The sequence below is a fragment of the Rhagoletis pomonella genome, unplaced genomic scaffold (genome assembly GCF_013731165.1).
Source record: "Rhagoletis pomonella isolate Grant_MI unplaced genomic scaffold, Rhpom_1.0 Rhpom_scaffold_00010, whole genome shotgun sequence".
In the NCBI taxonomy this organism is placed as follows: Eukaryota; Metazoa; Arthropoda; class Insecta; order Diptera; family Tephritidae; genus Rhagoletis; species Rhagoletis pomonella.
In genome coordinates, this window is record NW_023458564.1 from 24,224,450 (window position 1) to 24,242,680 (window position 18,231).

At 34.5% G+C, this 18,231-nt stretch overlaps 1 protein-coding gene across 1 annotated transcript in view; it reads left to right on the forward strand.

Annotated features, from left to right (window-relative positions):
* Window positions 1–399: 399 nt before the first annotated feature.
* LOC118746560 (titin-like) overlaps window positions 400–18,231 on the forward strand; it is a 29,598-nt gene continuing 11,766 nt past the window's right edge. Inside the window, exons 1-7 of the mRNA XM_036480404.1 lie at window positions 400–498; window positions 11,902–12,053; window positions 12,128–12,409; window positions 12,496–12,736; window positions 12,795–13,425; window positions 13,483–13,670; window positions 16,942–17,162. Of these exons, the coding sequence (XP_036336297.1) occupies window positions 400–498; window positions 11,902–12,053; window positions 12,128–12,409; window positions 12,496–12,736; window positions 12,795–13,425; window positions 13,483–13,670; window positions 16,942–17,162 (1,814 nt within the window). The remainder of the gene's footprint in view (window positions 499–11,901; window positions 12,054–12,127; window positions 12,410–12,495; window positions 12,737–12,794; window positions 13,426–13,482; window positions 13,671–16,941; window positions 17,163–18,231) is intronic.

Below are 18,231 nucleotides of genomic sequence, written 5' to 3' on the forward strand. Positions count from 1 at the left end.
GGTGTGCAGGTGTATGTATTTAGTTAGTTGTAGGTGACAAGAGGAAGGAAGGAATGAGGAAGCGAATGATGAACGAGAGGCTGTTGGTCTTCGAAGTAGCAGCGATTCAACAAGTTTCAGCGTTGCCAGCAATCATCTAATCAGCAGCACAGCTGCCTAAATGCGATAAGAGCCAGAGCAAGCGCTAGTAGTCGCCCGATGGACATCGCTGCCATCCCGTCAATTTCCAATCGCCACTTCAATAACATCCACTGTAGGAGTATCTCACACGTCTGGCAGACAAGTGATTGCCAATAGCAGCAAAACCACCAATCTAATTGCACGGGAAATTTATTAATTATCGAAAATATATTATCTAAGCTTAGCAGAAAAACGTTTCAATAAATTCAGACACACAAAATGGTGATTGATATTAAAATGTGCCGCTTCGATAATGTGCCTTGGGGGTTTCGTTTGGTCGGTGGTGCGGATTTCGAATTTCCGCTGACGGTGGTTAAGGTTAGTACGCACACACACATACTCACATATGTATGTATGTATACGTGTGCGCGTTACGGGCCATGAAAGTTAAATTTATGCGTGGAAAATTTAATTTATGACGTACATTTTGTGGCCACGGGAGCTGTTGTTGTCGTAAGCCTACTTGTTGTGTGGCGAATTTTCTCACAAAGCCCAAAAGTTGGTGAAAAAATGTGTAAATGAAAAATTTTTGTGGTCAAATCAAATTACGTAACTTTGAAATAAGTTCGTTAGTGGTGTGTTCGAGCAAGAAAGTGTACAGCAAAAGTTAGTGCATAGATTACATACATACATATATAGTACATATATGTATGTACCTACACATCGTGGCGAAAATATAAGTAGGGAACAGACAATTTAGCATTCTTTGGCTATTTCCCTTTCGATTATTTAATGTATATTATTTTCTTAGTAAAGCGTTATCTAACAAAAAGTCGAAATTTCAAACCTTGTATAAAAATTTACAAAAATCGACAAAGTTCCATCAACATTTCGATCCTTTTAATTGTTACTCTTCTAACAGCCAGTTTCATCAGTAATTTAAATGGAAAATTATTTTTTTATTTTCTGTCAATTTCCACATAAAATTCAAAAAAGTAAAATTATTTTTCATTTAAATGGCTTTCATGAAATTTCCTATAAGAAACATTCTGAGTTTGCTGTTTTGTGACCCATTCAATTTTATTATAACGAAATGCAAATTTTAAGTGGCTGGGACTTACGGTTTTTTTTTTTTTTTTTTTTTTTCTGTGGCATGTGTTGCTCATTTTCTCTTCTAGTTCTAGCTACTGAAGACTTGCACTTCCTTTTACCAAAATTTAATGATCTACAAAACTGCCTACTCAAAAAATTGTTTTCATCTGATAAAAATGCTTAAAGTTTGGATTAACATTTGTTAAAATTCGTAAAATTTTTGTAAATGTTCTACAAAGTTTGAAATATTGTTTTAGAAGGTTTTGTTTAGATCAGGGCTGCTCAAAATTTTTATATTGAAATGAAATCACAATATATGTATGTACAAAATTTATTGGTACACAGAGATTTTTTTTTGTAATTAAAATGAAGCTACAAAGTACAAGTTTATTTCTATTGCACGATCAGTGAATGAAAATTGTTAGCAATGGGAGTATTTACATATATGTGGAATAATACAGTGCGTAAAGAAATGATAACGACTAGCCACTACGCTGAAAAGTTCCAAAATTTAGTGGGAGTAGGCCTTGCACATATTTACATCATATCGCAAGCTCAAGTTTTCCATCTTCCTTAGGATACGCCTAGCTCAAAAAAGTCTCACTTTAAAACGTTAATAAATGATAGCACCATTGAAGCTATATGCAATAAAATTTAATGAGAGCGCATTAAATCAATTGTGGACAGGAGAATGGAGTTTCTTCAAACTTAATTTATAACTTTTAATATATTTTTTCCGCCGGACAATGGGTGACATTTTCCGCTCAAAGTAACGAAATTTCTTTTTTTCTACAATCCGACGTCGGAAGAATGTCTGCAATCCTATCAACTTTACGCGGTGTGATGCTCCCAGCGATCTACATTGAATTCAGATTGGAAATCAATCCTTTTTCTATATCCCCTTTGAAATTTTCCAAAATGTTTAGGTGGCAAGTTACAAAATGACGTTGCAAGTAATATTTCGTCATTCGTTTAATAATTACAAAGCACAACAAACACTACCCTTTGCACTCAAAATGCTTGCAAAAAAAATCTCGCGCTCGCACACTTTAGTGAACGCCATATATGTTTTTTTCCAATAAATTTCGTTTTCACTTTCAGTATATACGAATTTAAATCAATTTATAATGTAAATTTTTTTCAGTGCTGACACATTTTTTAGAATTTTTTTCATTCCATTCTTTTCGTGTGAATTGTGTTTATATTTCAGGGCATACGGGAGGGTAAAAAATTTTTTGTATATTTAAAGTGTAATTTGCTTATGGAGTGAGCAGCTCTGGTTTAGATAGTAAGCAATATTTTCATAAAAAAGGTAATAAACATTTTTTAAACAAAGAAAAAAAGCCAAAACTTGCTGAAATAACTCTTACCTATTTACATTCCCGCCACCGTATATGTACATACATACATAAGAGCAAAAAAGCGAATACACACTTTTTCATTTTCATTTTCGATTGCAATGGCATTGGTGGATAAGAAATTAAAGCGGCGATTTTTACGCTCGCTTCGTAGTAAACTGCAGCATGCTACAGCTTTAAGAGCATTAATGTGAATTTTGTCATAAAAGAAAGAGCACTTTAATGGCGAGCCACTTGCTCGACGAAAGCTAGCATGGCGACAAATGAAATAATAATTAAAATGGCTTTTCGTTAGCATTAACAGGCCATAAAATATTTTATTATTATTGGCAATCAACACGCAAGAATGCGGTGAGCAAACAGCAAAGGAATACATACATACAATCATACGTCAAAAGTCAAGCACGCCTCATTATCGCTGTCAAATATATGTACGTATGTACATATATGAGTCGAGCAAAGGATTCGCCTTACATTTTGGCCGTTGTGTATATATTTGCTTATACATATGGTAAGAGTATGTACATGCGTATACACATTTACATATACATCGGTATATGGTAAACATTTTATGTAGATATGTATTTAATCAAAAAGTCGGCCAACCATTTACCTTTCTCTCTTTCCAATCACTCAAACCATCCATCATCACACCGCCATTATTGTCAGCTAACTTTCGAATGAATGTCCACACTTCGTTCTTCTTTCTTTGTCCTTTATTCATTCATTCTGATTACCATACCCTGGCTTGTTTGTATTTTTAATTACGTACCTTCTGTTTACTCTTCCACATGGCCAAGCGTATAAAAACAGCACTAGACATTTTGTGCGAAAAATAGAATTTCAAAATAAATAGAAAAAAATATCGCAAATTGAGAAAGAAAGAAGGGCGAATAAAGAATTTAAAAGTAGTACTCTAATGGTCTTAAAGATTACTACAGTTAGAACCATGTATGTATATTTTAACCACACCCATGCAATTTGAATAGGTATAAGTAGCAATTGAAAATTTTGATCTCAGTGAAAATTAATTAGTTGACTAAATTATAATTTACCCTGAATTTCAAAATGTTAAAATACAAAGAATCAGGCCTTTTCATTTCTGGATCACAGCATATGATACTGTCAAATATTCGCAACCACGCCTGAATGCTAATTATAAGTAAGGTTGCGCAAGCTGGATAATTTTATGTGCAAATACTTTACGAATAAAAGAAAGTAACATCAATATTTTAATCAATTAATCTTTATTTCCTACTTAATTTTTTAATTTATTAAAATATTGATGTAACTTACTTTTTTTTGTCCAATTTATTTTTTTATGATTTTATGACAGAAAATAAGTTCCGGATTTAATTTACAAAAGTCGTTGTAAAAATTTAAAAAATTGGTACTCCACTCTAGTTTTAAATTTTTCAAGCTTATTCCGAAGACTGACCTTATTGTCGCAGGGAACCAGTATTTCTTTGCAAGGGATTAAAATAGCACCGTCCTAATGTACACACTTTTTTAAGCTTTGTTTTGTAAAGTTATATTTTCACAATAATGTTTGTGATAATTCATTAAAACAGTGAAATACTTTTAAATATTGTTTCATTTACTACAATAAAGATAGAAATATGGGATACTAGTCTGTAATTAAATACATAAATACATTTTATTAAAATATAGAGTATGCATAAATTAAAGCATATTTAAAAAAGGGTCTTTCTATTGAAAATACTCTTCATAAAAGAAATGATGCATATAAGTAAGGTTTCCCGTGAGATTTATGTTTTTCTTATAGGCAATAAATACTATAAAAATATTTTATAAAGGAAATGGTTCCTAAGATAATTTTTAATTTATTGGCACATTGATGTGTATTTAGGCAAGCCTTTTTTGAACAAATTTGGCACAATTTTAAATTTTGATTTTCCATCACTGATTCCAACTTGAAATTGTATTTAAATGAAAATTCGAAAAAAAGGTAGACTAAAAAAGTAAGAGCAGCGCTGTCGTCGGCTTCATACCTTTAATGGAAATTTAAAAATTTGACTTTAACGGATTACTGCCTTTAATAACATTTACATATTCACAGCATACATAGATAGATAAAAAATCATATCTAAACAATCAGAGGTATGGAGGATATACTTTATATGGGCAATTCTCACCAACTTCGAATTTTTTTGTGAAATAAAAACAATTTTTTTTAAATCGTGAGAACATGTCTGAAACTATTAGTATACATTCCTTTAGCTGCTGGAATACAACATCCAACGTGGTGCAACATTTTAAAGCAGCGCACCATACGTTTTTAAAGTTTTTTACGTTTTTTTTTGGAAATCGAAAGTGGGCGTAATTTTAGTCCGATTTCAAAAATTTTCAAAATAAAGGTTTTTATGCCAAGGGCTGTACTGAGTTTGGTACAAATTTTTAAATCGGTTACGAGATACACAAACAGTTAATCAAATAAAAATTGGGACTCGATATTTTAGTAAGTTTTGACTATTTTTCTTTAGTTTTTTCAATGTTTATTATTTTTTTTTTTATGAAAGTATAACTGATTACTTAACACAAATCTAAATTTCAGACTATGTGCAAAAATTATGAAAGTTCTGCAAAGTTTGACCAAAATTTCTAACTTCTTGATCAGCGTCTTTAGACAAAATTTTGGTATTCAGTTTTGTAGCCCATCAAATTTCAGTAAAGCAAAATGCAAATTTTATGTATCTTGGACTTACCGTTGATTTTTGGCAATTTTTTTTATTGACGGTGCTCCGCCTTTTTATTATTATTATTATCTATATACAGGGTGTCCCAGAAGTAACGTGCCAAGCTTTAGGGGAAGGTAGGTGGGGGGGTGAGCTCCCTGATAAACAAAAAATTTTCAGGTAAAAGGGTCACCGTTTTTGAAATATTTACATTTTTTCGAATTTAAAAAAAGCGTGCCCTTTCATGTGTTTTCTTTAACTGCAACTACAAACCGGACAATACTTAGTAAATTTTTTATGTAAAATACTTCCAGATAGTTGCCTCTCCATACTCAAATGCAATGTAGTTAAAATATATTAAGGAACCATCCTAAAATTAGGACTATTTCTGGATTTTTAACTTTTTGATATTTTCTTCCCCAACTTTGACTATCTCGGGTGAAAAAAAAATGTACTGAGCTATAACTTTACATTACATAAAAAAATTGCTCATTTAATAAAGATTTCAGAAAGGTGCCACTTACTGTTTTGAATAGAAAAAAAAAAAGTTATGCCACTTACTGTTTTGAATAGAAAAAAAAAAGTTATAGCTATTGCATCGGAAAGGTAGTGTCTCAGAGGTGGTCCCATACTAATCTGGTTGAGATCCGATCAGTGGATCGTGAGATATATATATATATATATATTTTTTATATGGGAGTTGAAGTCGGTTTTTTTTTTGCTAAAAATTACTTGTTATTATTACCTTCCTTTTATTAGCTCGGGATGTAACTATGTAATATTGATGCGCCTAAAAGATGCAGCGATTTCTATTCTCAAGTTGCATACCTGATGACAGTACGAAAGGCAATTATAATAGGGAGGTTTTAGTTTTTTAAACTATAATTTTTTATTTTCCGAACATAAACTGCCAAAAATCAAGGGCATCTACAGCCCAAGATCTTTCATTTGACCCCTCATTTTCGAAAATCGAACGAACGGTGCAGATTTGATGACATGAACAAAAAATGCCTTTGAGTATTATATGTATTGTTTTTTTTTGGGCTTTTCTAATTTCTTTTTTGCTCTGTAACTTTTTAATGAACAAATAGAAAAGTTATGCAAGAGGATCATAGTTCAATAGGATATTGTACAATAGAGCACACACGTATTTGGCTAAATTTTCCAATTGCAGACGATGTGCTAATGAAAAATATGCATTTTTAATTTTGTACATGCATCACAACCTTTTAAAGAAGTATTTTTTTAAGAATCATCTAATGAGAGCACATAAGCCTGCCATGCCTAGATTAATGACACTTGCGGCCGGCTAAGGTACTAAAATTTAGGCTAGGCTATTTTTAGCGATAGGGAGGACAGAATCGCAATTTTTTGGAGATCGCCAAAAATTCGGATAAAATTTTAGCTTTAGCATTTTAGCATATTTTACCATTTTAGCGATAGCGACAGTTGGATTCCGGCTGCAGGTTTGCCTTAAATTAACTGCAGTCCTGAAGTTTCCTTTTTTATACGTAAACGTTGACTTTATTGCTCTCATATGTACATATATACATTAGGGCGGGCCAATTTTTTCGACTATAAGCCTATAGCATAGGAGGATTCTACGTGTAATCCTAAGGAAATTTTCCCAATAAATGATGGGTCTAAAATCAATTTGGAGTTTGCCAAATTGCGAAAATAGGTTTTTTTACTTAGAATTTTGCTGTAGTGCCGTGAAGAAGTGCTTAAATTTTGTATAAAAGCATACTGTAAGAGGTTTTTGGGATGAGGAATATATTTCTGAACTTATCTTTCTCCTAAAACATCGGCCAGATGGCGCAACGGTGAAAATTTTTCATTTTCTTAAGTGTTAAAATGACTTATCCTTGAAACATTTTTTTCATACAACTAAAATTTAATACAAACTACATGCATACACATGTATGTACATACATATACGTATGTATGTATTTATGTACATATGTATATATTTATGTATGTATGTATATACATCACCAAAAAAAATGCGGATTTTTCGCAAGGATTACAAAATTTATTATACTCTAAGACGTCCACCAAAATATTTCGGAAAAATATTAAGATTTACGTGAGCTGGACCGATTTGAAAATACCTCCAAAAATTGTGTTTTAATAGTTTCTTAAAGAAATTTTTGAAAAAAGTCAGACTCAGGCGACAAAAAAGTTTAAACTTAAAAAATCTGCATAAAATTATTTAAAAATCTTTTCAACGCAATCATATATATCATATCAATGAGATTTTTGATGCTGTTTTTTAACTTTTTTCGAAAATTGTTTAAAAAAAACTTGAATAACTGGGCCAAAGCTAATCCGGTTTAGACTTGTGAAGTATCATTGAAAAGTATTTTCTCATTATTTTTATTTTGGTGTAAAAAAACTAGTTTAAGTACTTTTTTTTACGACACTACAGCAAAATGATAAGTAAAGGAAACCTATTTTCGCAATTTGGCAAACTCCAAATTGCTTCTAGACCCGTGGTTTGTTTGGCAAAATTGCTTACTCGTAAAACCCTCCTATGCTATACGCCTATAGTCGAAAAAATCTCCCATACAAATTGACCCGTCCTAATATAGTACATACATAGTAAAGGTCTGAAACAATCGATAGCACTATCGGCACTATTGATGGTTTCGGCGAACGTATTGACCATTGATGGTTTAGACTAGTGGTTCCCAACCTTTTCCAACTGCCGACCCACTCTCCTTATCGTAATACATAACTACACGGTCCGATAAACCATGGTGGAGTAAAAAACCTAAATTTACGGCATCCCTTCATTAAGTATCCGTAATTTACCGCCAAATATTGCAAATATGTATACAATAGACTGGTGCTTAAAAATTAATTCCAAACCGCCAGGAAGAAAAAGTGTCCATTTAGCCTTAATGCTTCCAATAACAAATTTGGTGGCAATCGGATAAAAATTAGTGGCACGAAACTTTCACAATTAGTTTACTATAATGCCTAATTTCCATTGAAATATGCTACCTAGAAAGTCCAAAATCCATTGAAAATTGAAATAATTGCAGAAATAATGCTTCTTCTGCTTATTATTATTTCGCGCTGTCACCGCCCAAGCGATTTTGGCCAAGTTCAACAAAGCACGTCAGTCGTTTCTCTTCTGTGCCAACTGACACCAATTGGAAGTGCCAAATGAAGCCAAGTCCATCTCCACCTGGTCTTCCCATCTCAGTGGTGGCCTCCCTCTTTCTCCTCTACCACCAGCGGGTTCCGAGTTGAATACTTTCAGAGCTGGAGCGTCGGTGTCCATTCGAACGCATATATATATATATATATATATATATATCCATAGAGTTCTCGGAAACGGCTTTAACGATTTTGATGATATTTTGTAGACAGATAATGTTTTGGATTTTTAGGATATCTGAATAGGCATTATCTCCGAGAAGACTCGTATAAGATTGCCACCTATTCAAAATTAGATATACATTAATTAAAACATTTTAATATGGATATCAAATGGAAGACATATTTATTTAATTTCTTGTTTAGAAAAAAAGTTAAAATATTACTATTTAAGGGTACCAAGAGAAGGTTCTTAAACAATGCTTTTCCTATATACAAAATGTTATCGCTTAGGATAATAGTGTAAGGTTGCCACTTATTTTCGGTTCTACGCAATTTATCTGAAACATCGCAATATGGATATCAAATCGATCAGGGTTGCCACGCTTCTATGTAACACAAATTTTAATTTTGTTAATTTCAATCGGCATTTTTTTGTATGTACATATACATAGTACATATACGCTCAAGATATGTACTATTCATTCCAGCGTATTTCCGAATAGGGTCGCCACCTACATTTTAGAGTAAGAAATTTACTTTATAGATATCGAAATGAAAAATATTTTTTTTTTATTTCCAAAATATTTTTTTAAAGCTATCCAAATGACAAGTATTTGATATCCAAACCTTGAAAACTTTAAAAAGTATATGCACTCCGGGCAAAGCTCAGTGAACCTGGTACTGGAATAATAATATGGGTATCAAATGACACAGAAAATTCTGCAGAATTTAAAAAACTTAAGTCTTTTGGTTCACATGGACAACTACGTATTGAAAATATTCTTTAAATTAATTTTATATTTCTAAGCTAGTAAAGTTGAAAGGGCGAAATTCGAGGATGTAATCGTTTGTAAATTAATTCTTAACATAAAATTTATTCAAAAATACTTATTGCAAATTTGCAAGGATATTCAAGGAGAACATTTTAAAATGACTTTTTCAATACCTATTCGTCCTTATGCACCAAAAAACTTTAAACGTTTTTAATTCTACATAATATTCTCTTTCATATGGTACCCAAATTGGGAAAATTTTAGTTTGGCATCCCCCGCGTACAAAAAAAAGGTGGCTATAGGGGGGTAGGGGGCGTTCTCCTGATTCCAAATATATATACTTTTAGCCGCAGCAGACTTATAGTTTTTAAGTTATTTGTTGTTAAAGTTAGTAAATTGAACTAACCTCTCGGCGCTATTTCACACAACAAACACTTTATTTATGAACACACTTCGGCAAAATAGTTGCATTAAAAGCCAGCACAATGAAATGTAAACATATTTTTTAAATTTATGATGTATTTTTACTAAATTAAGTAAGTTTTAACAATTATCACACACTTATATATGTATACGCACATTGTGAATACAGAACTGTTGATTCAACCATAGTTTCACATTGACATTAGAAGGGTGCTGCCACATCTAACAAAATAACAATAAAAGGTAATAGTTTTTATCGTACCCGTTTTCCTGTTCAGCGTTGAATTAGTAGTAAAGGAGGGTATGGGGTTAAACACCCCCAATATTTAAAAAATTTTTTATAAAAAATTTTCATTATTTATCGAAGTATTGATTTTTATGGAAAAAGCGCCGCAGGCGAAAATTTTTAATAAAAAATCGCACGATTTTTTATTAAAAATTTTCATTATTTATCGAAGTATTGATTTTTATGAAAAAAGCGCCGCAGGCGAAAATTTTTAATAAAAAATCGCGCGATTTTTTATTAAAAATTTTCATTATTTATCGAAGTATTGATTTTATGGAAAAAGCGCCGCAGGCGAAAATTTTTAATAAAAAATCGCGCGATTTTTTATTAAAAATTTTCACTTTTTAAAATATGGTTTAAAAAAACATATTTATTTATTAGATGTGTGGTGTTATTTTGTTAGATGTGGCAGCACCCTTCTAATGTCAGTGTGAAACCATGGTTGAATCAACAGTTCTGTATTCACAATGTGCGTATACATATATAAGTGCGTGATAATTGTTAAAACTTACTTAATTTAGTAAAAATACATTATAAATTTAAAAAATATGTTTACATTTCATTGTGCGGGCTTTTAATGCAACTATTTTGCCGAAGTGTGTACATAAATAAAGTGTTTATTGTGTGAAATAGCGTCGAGAGGTTAGTTCAATTTACTAACTTTAACAACAAATAACTTAAAAACTATAAGTCTGCTGCGGCTAAAAGTATATATATTTACAATCAGGAGAACTCCCTCTATCGTTCCATACCCTTCTTAATGCCGAACTCCGGGGATGCCAAACTAAATTGCAGCCCCCAAATTGTTATTCTTCATTACAATGAGTTTTTTAAGAAAATGTATTCTTTCCTTTTTAGGTCATTATAATTTCTAAGATCAATCAAATCGTCCGAAACTGTAAGAGTACATTGATTTTACGCCATTTAAGTGATATGCAGGCTCAGGATTAAAAAAATAAAAACTTAGGAATTTAAAGAATATGAGTCTGCAAAATACTTAAATAGCGTAAATAGTATTTTTATAGTATTGAGCGTTTTGGTTGATCCTAAAAAATTATATTGATCTCAAAAGAGAATAACTCATTTTGGCGACCTCTTAGCATAACGGCAGAGACGGGTGATTCAGGGAGGACCATTACTATACCAAATACTAAAATTTTTGTCGGGTTCCGGCGTTGAATTTTTTTTTTGACGTGGTTTAATATACATACATAAATTTTGTCACCTTTCTCTCGTTGTATCACTTCAAGTTTCGAATTTCGTTTATCCCCTGGCGAATTTGCATTTTCTTCCCATTTATATTGTCATGCTCTACATAAAAATATGTAAATACAACACATACATACATACATACTTTTTTATTTCCTCGTTAAACTTAAATACTATACGAGTAGCACGCCAATTTTTGTCGGCAGCGTATTACCGCTGACCCACCTAATGTAATCACTGGCCCGCCAACTGTCAATTGCGACGCACGCAATACGTCAGTGTCTAGCCAGACAAGCAAATAAACTGCGAGGAAGTTACCACAAAAGAAGGAAGCAATGAGTGCTCAGCGGCATTAAGCAGCAGCACGCTCGGGCACAAGCAAATGAAACTGTCGCATTCACTGTCACTTCACGTATGACTCGTGGGGGCTCGGGGTAGAGAGCGGATTTTCGAAAAAGTTCATTACCAAAATTAACTCACTGACCTAGCAAACAGCAAATGCCACTTGACTCGGCGTGCAAACGAATCTTTTATTCGATTTTGTACACAATCCTTTGTTGGTGTTTGATTTTCTCATAATTTGTTAATTTGTGGCATTTTTCTTTCGCCGAAATTAGGTCAATGAGGGCAGCATTGCTGAGGAGGCTGGCTTGCGTGAAGGTGACGTCATTGTGCGTATTAACGATACCGCCACTTCACCACTCTCGCATGACGAAGCGGACAAAGTTATTAGGCAATGTGGAAATGTATTTTTCATCGGTGTAAAACGGTAATTAGAACAGCCTTTGAATTGTGCGTTCGTGCAAATTTATTCAAATACTTTTTGTTCGTTTTGTTCTACAGTGAAGGAGAGGAAGAACTGGTGCCGAAGATTTTCCCTGTTTTGGGGGTTGACGAACGTCCCACTACACCGCAAGCTTTCCTTGATATAAGTGGACGTAAAAGCCCTATTCCACGTCAGTTAGCAGTTGAGGAGCCAGATTCTCAGACGGAGTATTTACCCGAACTACCGGAACGTCCATCATTGGTGCTTTCCGAGCAAACTGAAATCAAGTTGGTTGAAGAAGAGATTGCTGCCGTGCTTTCTGGCGAATCGGAGGTGCTACAGGATCATAACGTTTTGGGGTTAGTTTTTTGAAACAGATATGCATGGTGTGCTGTGGACTTTGTTTGTTAACTTAGATTTATTACATTAGCGTAAATTTCTACAGAATATTCCCCAAGCCGGGCGTTTGTATGGCTAGTGATGTGCTGCGTACACTAAATGAGAGCGCTACGAAAACCAAAGCGGAAAAGGATAAGGAGAATAAAAAGTGGTCAACTTTTTTGGTGAAGCCAGATCGACCCATACCGAAGAGCAAGGAACAGATCGAAGCTGAGCGCAGAGCGGCAAATGCGTACAAAGTGAAGATTGTCAAGTCGGCACCAAGATCACGTTCGCCATCGCCAATGGTAAGAGAGACTATTGAAAGGAAAAGAAAATTTGAATTTAAATATCTACGATTTACAGCCACCGCCACCAGAAACGCCAATAGAAACAAAACCGCCAGTTGAAGAAAAGCAACCTTCTCCGCTAAAGCTAGAAGAAGTTGAGGATCCACCACCAAAAGACAGCGAATTACCGAATTTAGAAGAAGTTACAATTTTAGTGGAGCCACCAGCTGAGGAGAACGAGAACGTACAAGTATCGCTAGAAAATGAGCAAAAAATAGTAGAAGAAAATGTGGAGAAAGTGCAGGAGACCAAAACGGAGCCATCCCCACCAGTCGAGTCGACACCCTCAACAGCAGCTGAACAAAACAGGGAAGGGCTTGCCACCACAAATGGTGAAACCACAAATGCTCCTGCTGAATCTAACCTCCCAGTTCTACAAGAACGCGAGAAGACCGAAGAAGAACTGGCACTCGAACGTCAACTGACCGACGTGCAACGCCAACTGGCCGCTCTTTCCTCACTACCATCCACCATACAAGCCACACTCGATGCCGTAACAAAGCAATTGGCCGCATTGTTGCCAGCTTTTCAGTTGCAAACAGCTATCGCTGAACCACAGCGAGTAGACGCTCCAGCAGCAGCTGAAACGCGTGCCATTAATTTGGAAAAGATTGACGAGGGCGTAGAGGTGACCAAAGCTGAAGAAGGTCTGTGGCTTAAGGTAGATGTAAAATGGAAAATTTTCAACGAAAATATCTTTTCAGCACCAAAGCGCGATAACAACGATAATCACGTCGATGCTGTGCCCACTGAAGCAGTCACCCCCCCTGAAACAAAGGAAAGCGCTCCGGTAGAAATTTCAGTTTTGGACCCAGTGAAGAAGCAGGAGGCTAAGCAGAACAGAGAAGATATGCAGCAGTTGGAGGAAGAACAGAATGCGAAGAAGCAAAAGGTGAGTCTGAACAATAGATTGTGTAAATTGTACCAATCTACACACCCATAAATGGCAAAGGATGGTTGCTTTTTGACACAAATAGTTTTTGCTATTCTTTGTGTGTTTTTTTTTTGTTTTTGAGAGCAGAAACTCAGATTAGCCGAACTGTGCAGAAAAGTTTTATTTCATTAAAATATCGAGTGAAATTGACCCCAAAAAATTACAAGCTCAAAACTACTTACCAATAATTTATTGCGGAAATCGAGTTACAAAAATTATAAATTGGCAATGAATTAGCTTGTGCATTAAAATTTAACTGTTTATGATAATGCAAAACGTTCTATCTCACTTATTTCCTTTAGTGCTTAATTGATCTGTTATCAGTATCTGATCGCTTCTGGCAATCGTTCATCTTTATCAGCCAAAGTAGACAGTTTTGTCATTCCTTTATTAGTGCGCAGCGAATTGCAGATGCATTCCGGTGCGAGTAAGAGACCATCTAAGTGTCAAGGGTACTAATAGACATAGATCCTTTTGCAGTATCAGCCTCTGCAGCAACTAACGTTTGTGTTATCCACTCTGCATGTTTTCCTTATAAGGCGATGACCCGTGGTAGCACCAATGGCTTAAGATGTACGTATCCTCGTTTCTTGGAGATTTAAAAGCTTCGAAGTAGTTTTCCATTTAAATTACGCAAAATTTGGCTAGAGACTTGATCTCGTATAGGAGGATCCATCTGGACTTTTTCTAATTTTAAATAAAACACTTAAAACTGAACTGACTGTCGGAACCTTTATTATTAGCCTAAAGAACGATCTCTGTTTTTAAAAATAATTTCATTCAAATGTCGGCCGCGACTAGGTGGTCCATTCTGAAGGTCCAATGTTCAATTACTCTCTCCAGCATTGCTCACATTACGCGAGTAATGTTGGCTTATAAGTTTTTAAGCACATCTGGCTTATCGACGAAGAATTTTGTGTTCACATAACCCCAAAGAAAAAAATCCAGAGGCGTGATATCACACGACAACTTGCTGAAACCAAATGTTGCGGATATCATTAGTTTCAACTTCAGGCAACATAAGGTCCGTTATCATGGTGCGGTAGCGCTCGCCTTTGATGGTTATATTCTGTCTGCAGCCGACATGACATTATTTTTAAAAAGTAAATGACAGAAATTGGGTTTTAATAGAGATTCCGACATCCAGTTCTGTTTTTAGTGTTTTATTTAAAATTAAATGAATGGTCTAGATGGAGCACCCATTTTATATATTTGATTTCCTGGAGCATAGAAAAATTCATTTAAGACCAGCTTACAAGTGGCGAATGGCATACTGGTGACTTCTTTGTATGAAATAATCTGCTTAAGACAAATATTCGTATATAGCCACCATAATATTAATCCTCTCCTTCAGGAGATTTTGTTATTAACTTCTACCTATTTGTGAAAATTTAAATGCTGCCGGGTGGAGTGCAATTACTTTTCACGCACCACTTCCTGCTTAGGATTTCCATGGACAATTTTCTAACCAGATTCTAAGTTTGGACACACCGGTCTGTGCTGACTGGTAGAAAACCAAAGTTGCCCATGATATATGATGATTCTAACAGTTCCGACACCCATTGAAATGTCTTTTTAAATCAGGCAAGATCTGCCACCTGCTTAACTAATGCCAATCATACTGAGTCCCTTGCACTTCTAAGTATTTTAATAATTTAATTTATAGTTAATTTATTTAAGACAGACCGTCATACATTTGCAAGGAGAACTAGTGTAACAAGCGCGTGAAATGCTTTGGCTAATCCTCCTTTTTTCCCCCTATAGTCTTCTCATAACGCTCAGCTATGTTCCTCTTCCAGCTCAACTTTTTATCTGGAGAACGCCTTAGACGGCCGCTGTGTGTAGCACTAACATTCCGCAGGGCCTGGGCTCGAGCACAGTTTTCGAGTAATATCAAAAACCTAATAAAAGAAAACCTGCCAGTGTATTTCTGCCATGAAAAACAGCTTTTGATAAAAATACAATCGCCGTCCCGAGTCGGCGTAAAACTTGTTGTCCCTCCCCTTTGTGTGACAACATCAAGCCGCATGCCACAAATCGTAGGGAAAGCTCGACAAAACATTATTATATTGTGTAAGCGCCAATATATTATTCTTATTATTATTACTGACGCCTAGGAATTAGCTTTAGCGTTTGTCTCCGGTAAAGTATCCGGCGGGGCATGTTAGCAGTTGGACGGTTCTTTGGGGTTATAAAAATTTACATATCCGCTAGACAAACTGTTACTTTGGATCGCATTTTAATAACTTGTCAGTAATAGGCTATCTAGGCTCTCCATCCCGCCTCTCCAAATTTGTCAAAAGATTTCGTTGGCCGCATAACATAACGCTCTTTGTATGACATTTAGACTACTGACATCATATTGTTTGCTTAGTACTGGCAACCATAATAGGGCGCCGGAGGTAAAGATTGACCTTATAATAGAGCTTTAAGTAAGATATATTTCTGATTTTCTTAATCGTTTTTGATAGAGCCTTCGACTAAGATGATACCTAGTTTTACATTTCATCCGTTTTCCGCAATAAATCCTAAATGGTTACAAGCGTATCAAATAAATGTCTCACAAAATATGTTTTTCGTTCACTTCTACCATTCCAAAAATTTACCCACAAAAGTTTTAAACACGTGACTATCCACTAAATAATAGCCCTATTTAAAGCTTTTGGTCTTTTACAGCGGCAAACAGTACGCTTTGAATTATGAAGATGAAAAATTAAGCCAGAGCGTGCTTTAACAAAATCGGCAGCTTCCCAAAAAATCCACATGAAGTATCAAAAAAGTTTTCACAATAACAAAAAAAGTTGTTTTCAAAAAGCTGAAAAAAGGAGAAATTATGTAAATAAAGTACTAAGTTTTAGCATTTCCTTGCAACCATGAAATTATAGAAAATGCAAATATAACAAAAAGTCAATTTAATTAAAATACAGAATTGTGTTCAGCACATCAGAGGATATATAAAAACCTTAAAGTTTATTATCAATCAGCCTACACACTAAGCTTTTTCACAAACTTACTTATCTACACTCGTACATAAATAATTAAGATAAACTCATAAACTAACACATACACTTTTATAGCAGCACGTTACCATACATACATACATATGGTTCATATATACAATATATGCAGACGATCAAATGCACAAAGCATACACACAACTCAATTTACATGTATTTGTTTGTGAATAAATTGACCGAAAATTACATAAAACTGGCCCTAAAACTGGCAGCGTAACGATGTCATCGAGGAGCTCGAAGAGGAGCTGGATCGCAATCACAATCCCAGCCGTCGTTCGAAACGTGCCTTTGGCCCATTAACACCATCCTCGGAACGGCCGCTTGTTTTGCCCGGCGGTAGACGTTGGTATCGGCCTAAAGATGCATACAATGATGAATTTATAGCGGAAACATTAAGTGCACAAGCGGAACTCATAACTGGCACTACACTGGGGTAATTTATAGTCCATTTTCTTTTTAAATTTGAATTCATGTATTTATTAATGTAAGTATGTACTAGCATGTTTGAGCACTGGAGTAATCACTGAACTCAACGATTGACCTGGTGGAAAAACATTGGTAGAAGTTTTGTTTTTAGCAACAAAATATGTTTATTTAACGTAACCGCTTACTATATTTTGTTTAATTCGGTGAATACCTCCATTGCTGATCCCTTTAGGGAAATTCATAACCTCATAACATATTATGTTGCATGTTAGTGATTTTAGGAGTACATAATATACATCATTTCACCTTTTGACAATAGATAATCACTATTCGAAAATTTGTAATTCAAAATTTAAAATTGGTGCTATTTAAATTCTAGTTAATTTTTACCAGGGATCGAGAACATGTTCCAGTTTTGGTTTAGTTCGGCATGATAAAAAAATTTGAAGTCAAGAACGTGCTCACAAAAGAGCCTAATGGGAACAAAAGTAATGAGAGCAGTTTGAACGGGAACAAAGTGAAACCAAAAGGTTCGGGAACGCTTCCGTAAAGAGCAAAATGCAAACAAAACTCTCGGAAACGTTCTCAATAAGAACAGAATGAGAAAAAAATTTCCGAGGAGTTCCAATTAAAAAAAAAAAAACGAACAAAAGTCTGGGGAAAGTTCTGCTAGAGAACTGAACCAGAAAAAACGTTTTGAGAAATATGCGGTGAGAATGGGAGGGGCATCTGCGTGTTGGGTTGAAAAATCGTTTCAGTGAAAACCACGATTGTTAATTCCAAGCCACAAGAAAGCTTAATCATTTCAATTTCCAGATAATTTATCATTAGGGTGAACAGTCCATTTATAGAATAATTTTTCATTTTCTGTGCAAGAAAAGTTCGTGTCTTAAGTTATGTGTCAGTTCTTTTTTGGATTAATTTTAATATCCAAACATTTCAAATTATTTGAACACTACGAGAAAAATTTTGTTCTTGCTTCTTTTCTTCGCCAATAGTTCAGAGAATATTTTTGACAGGGTTTTGTTCTTATAACGGGTGATTTTTTTGAGGTTAGGATTTTCATGCATTAGTAT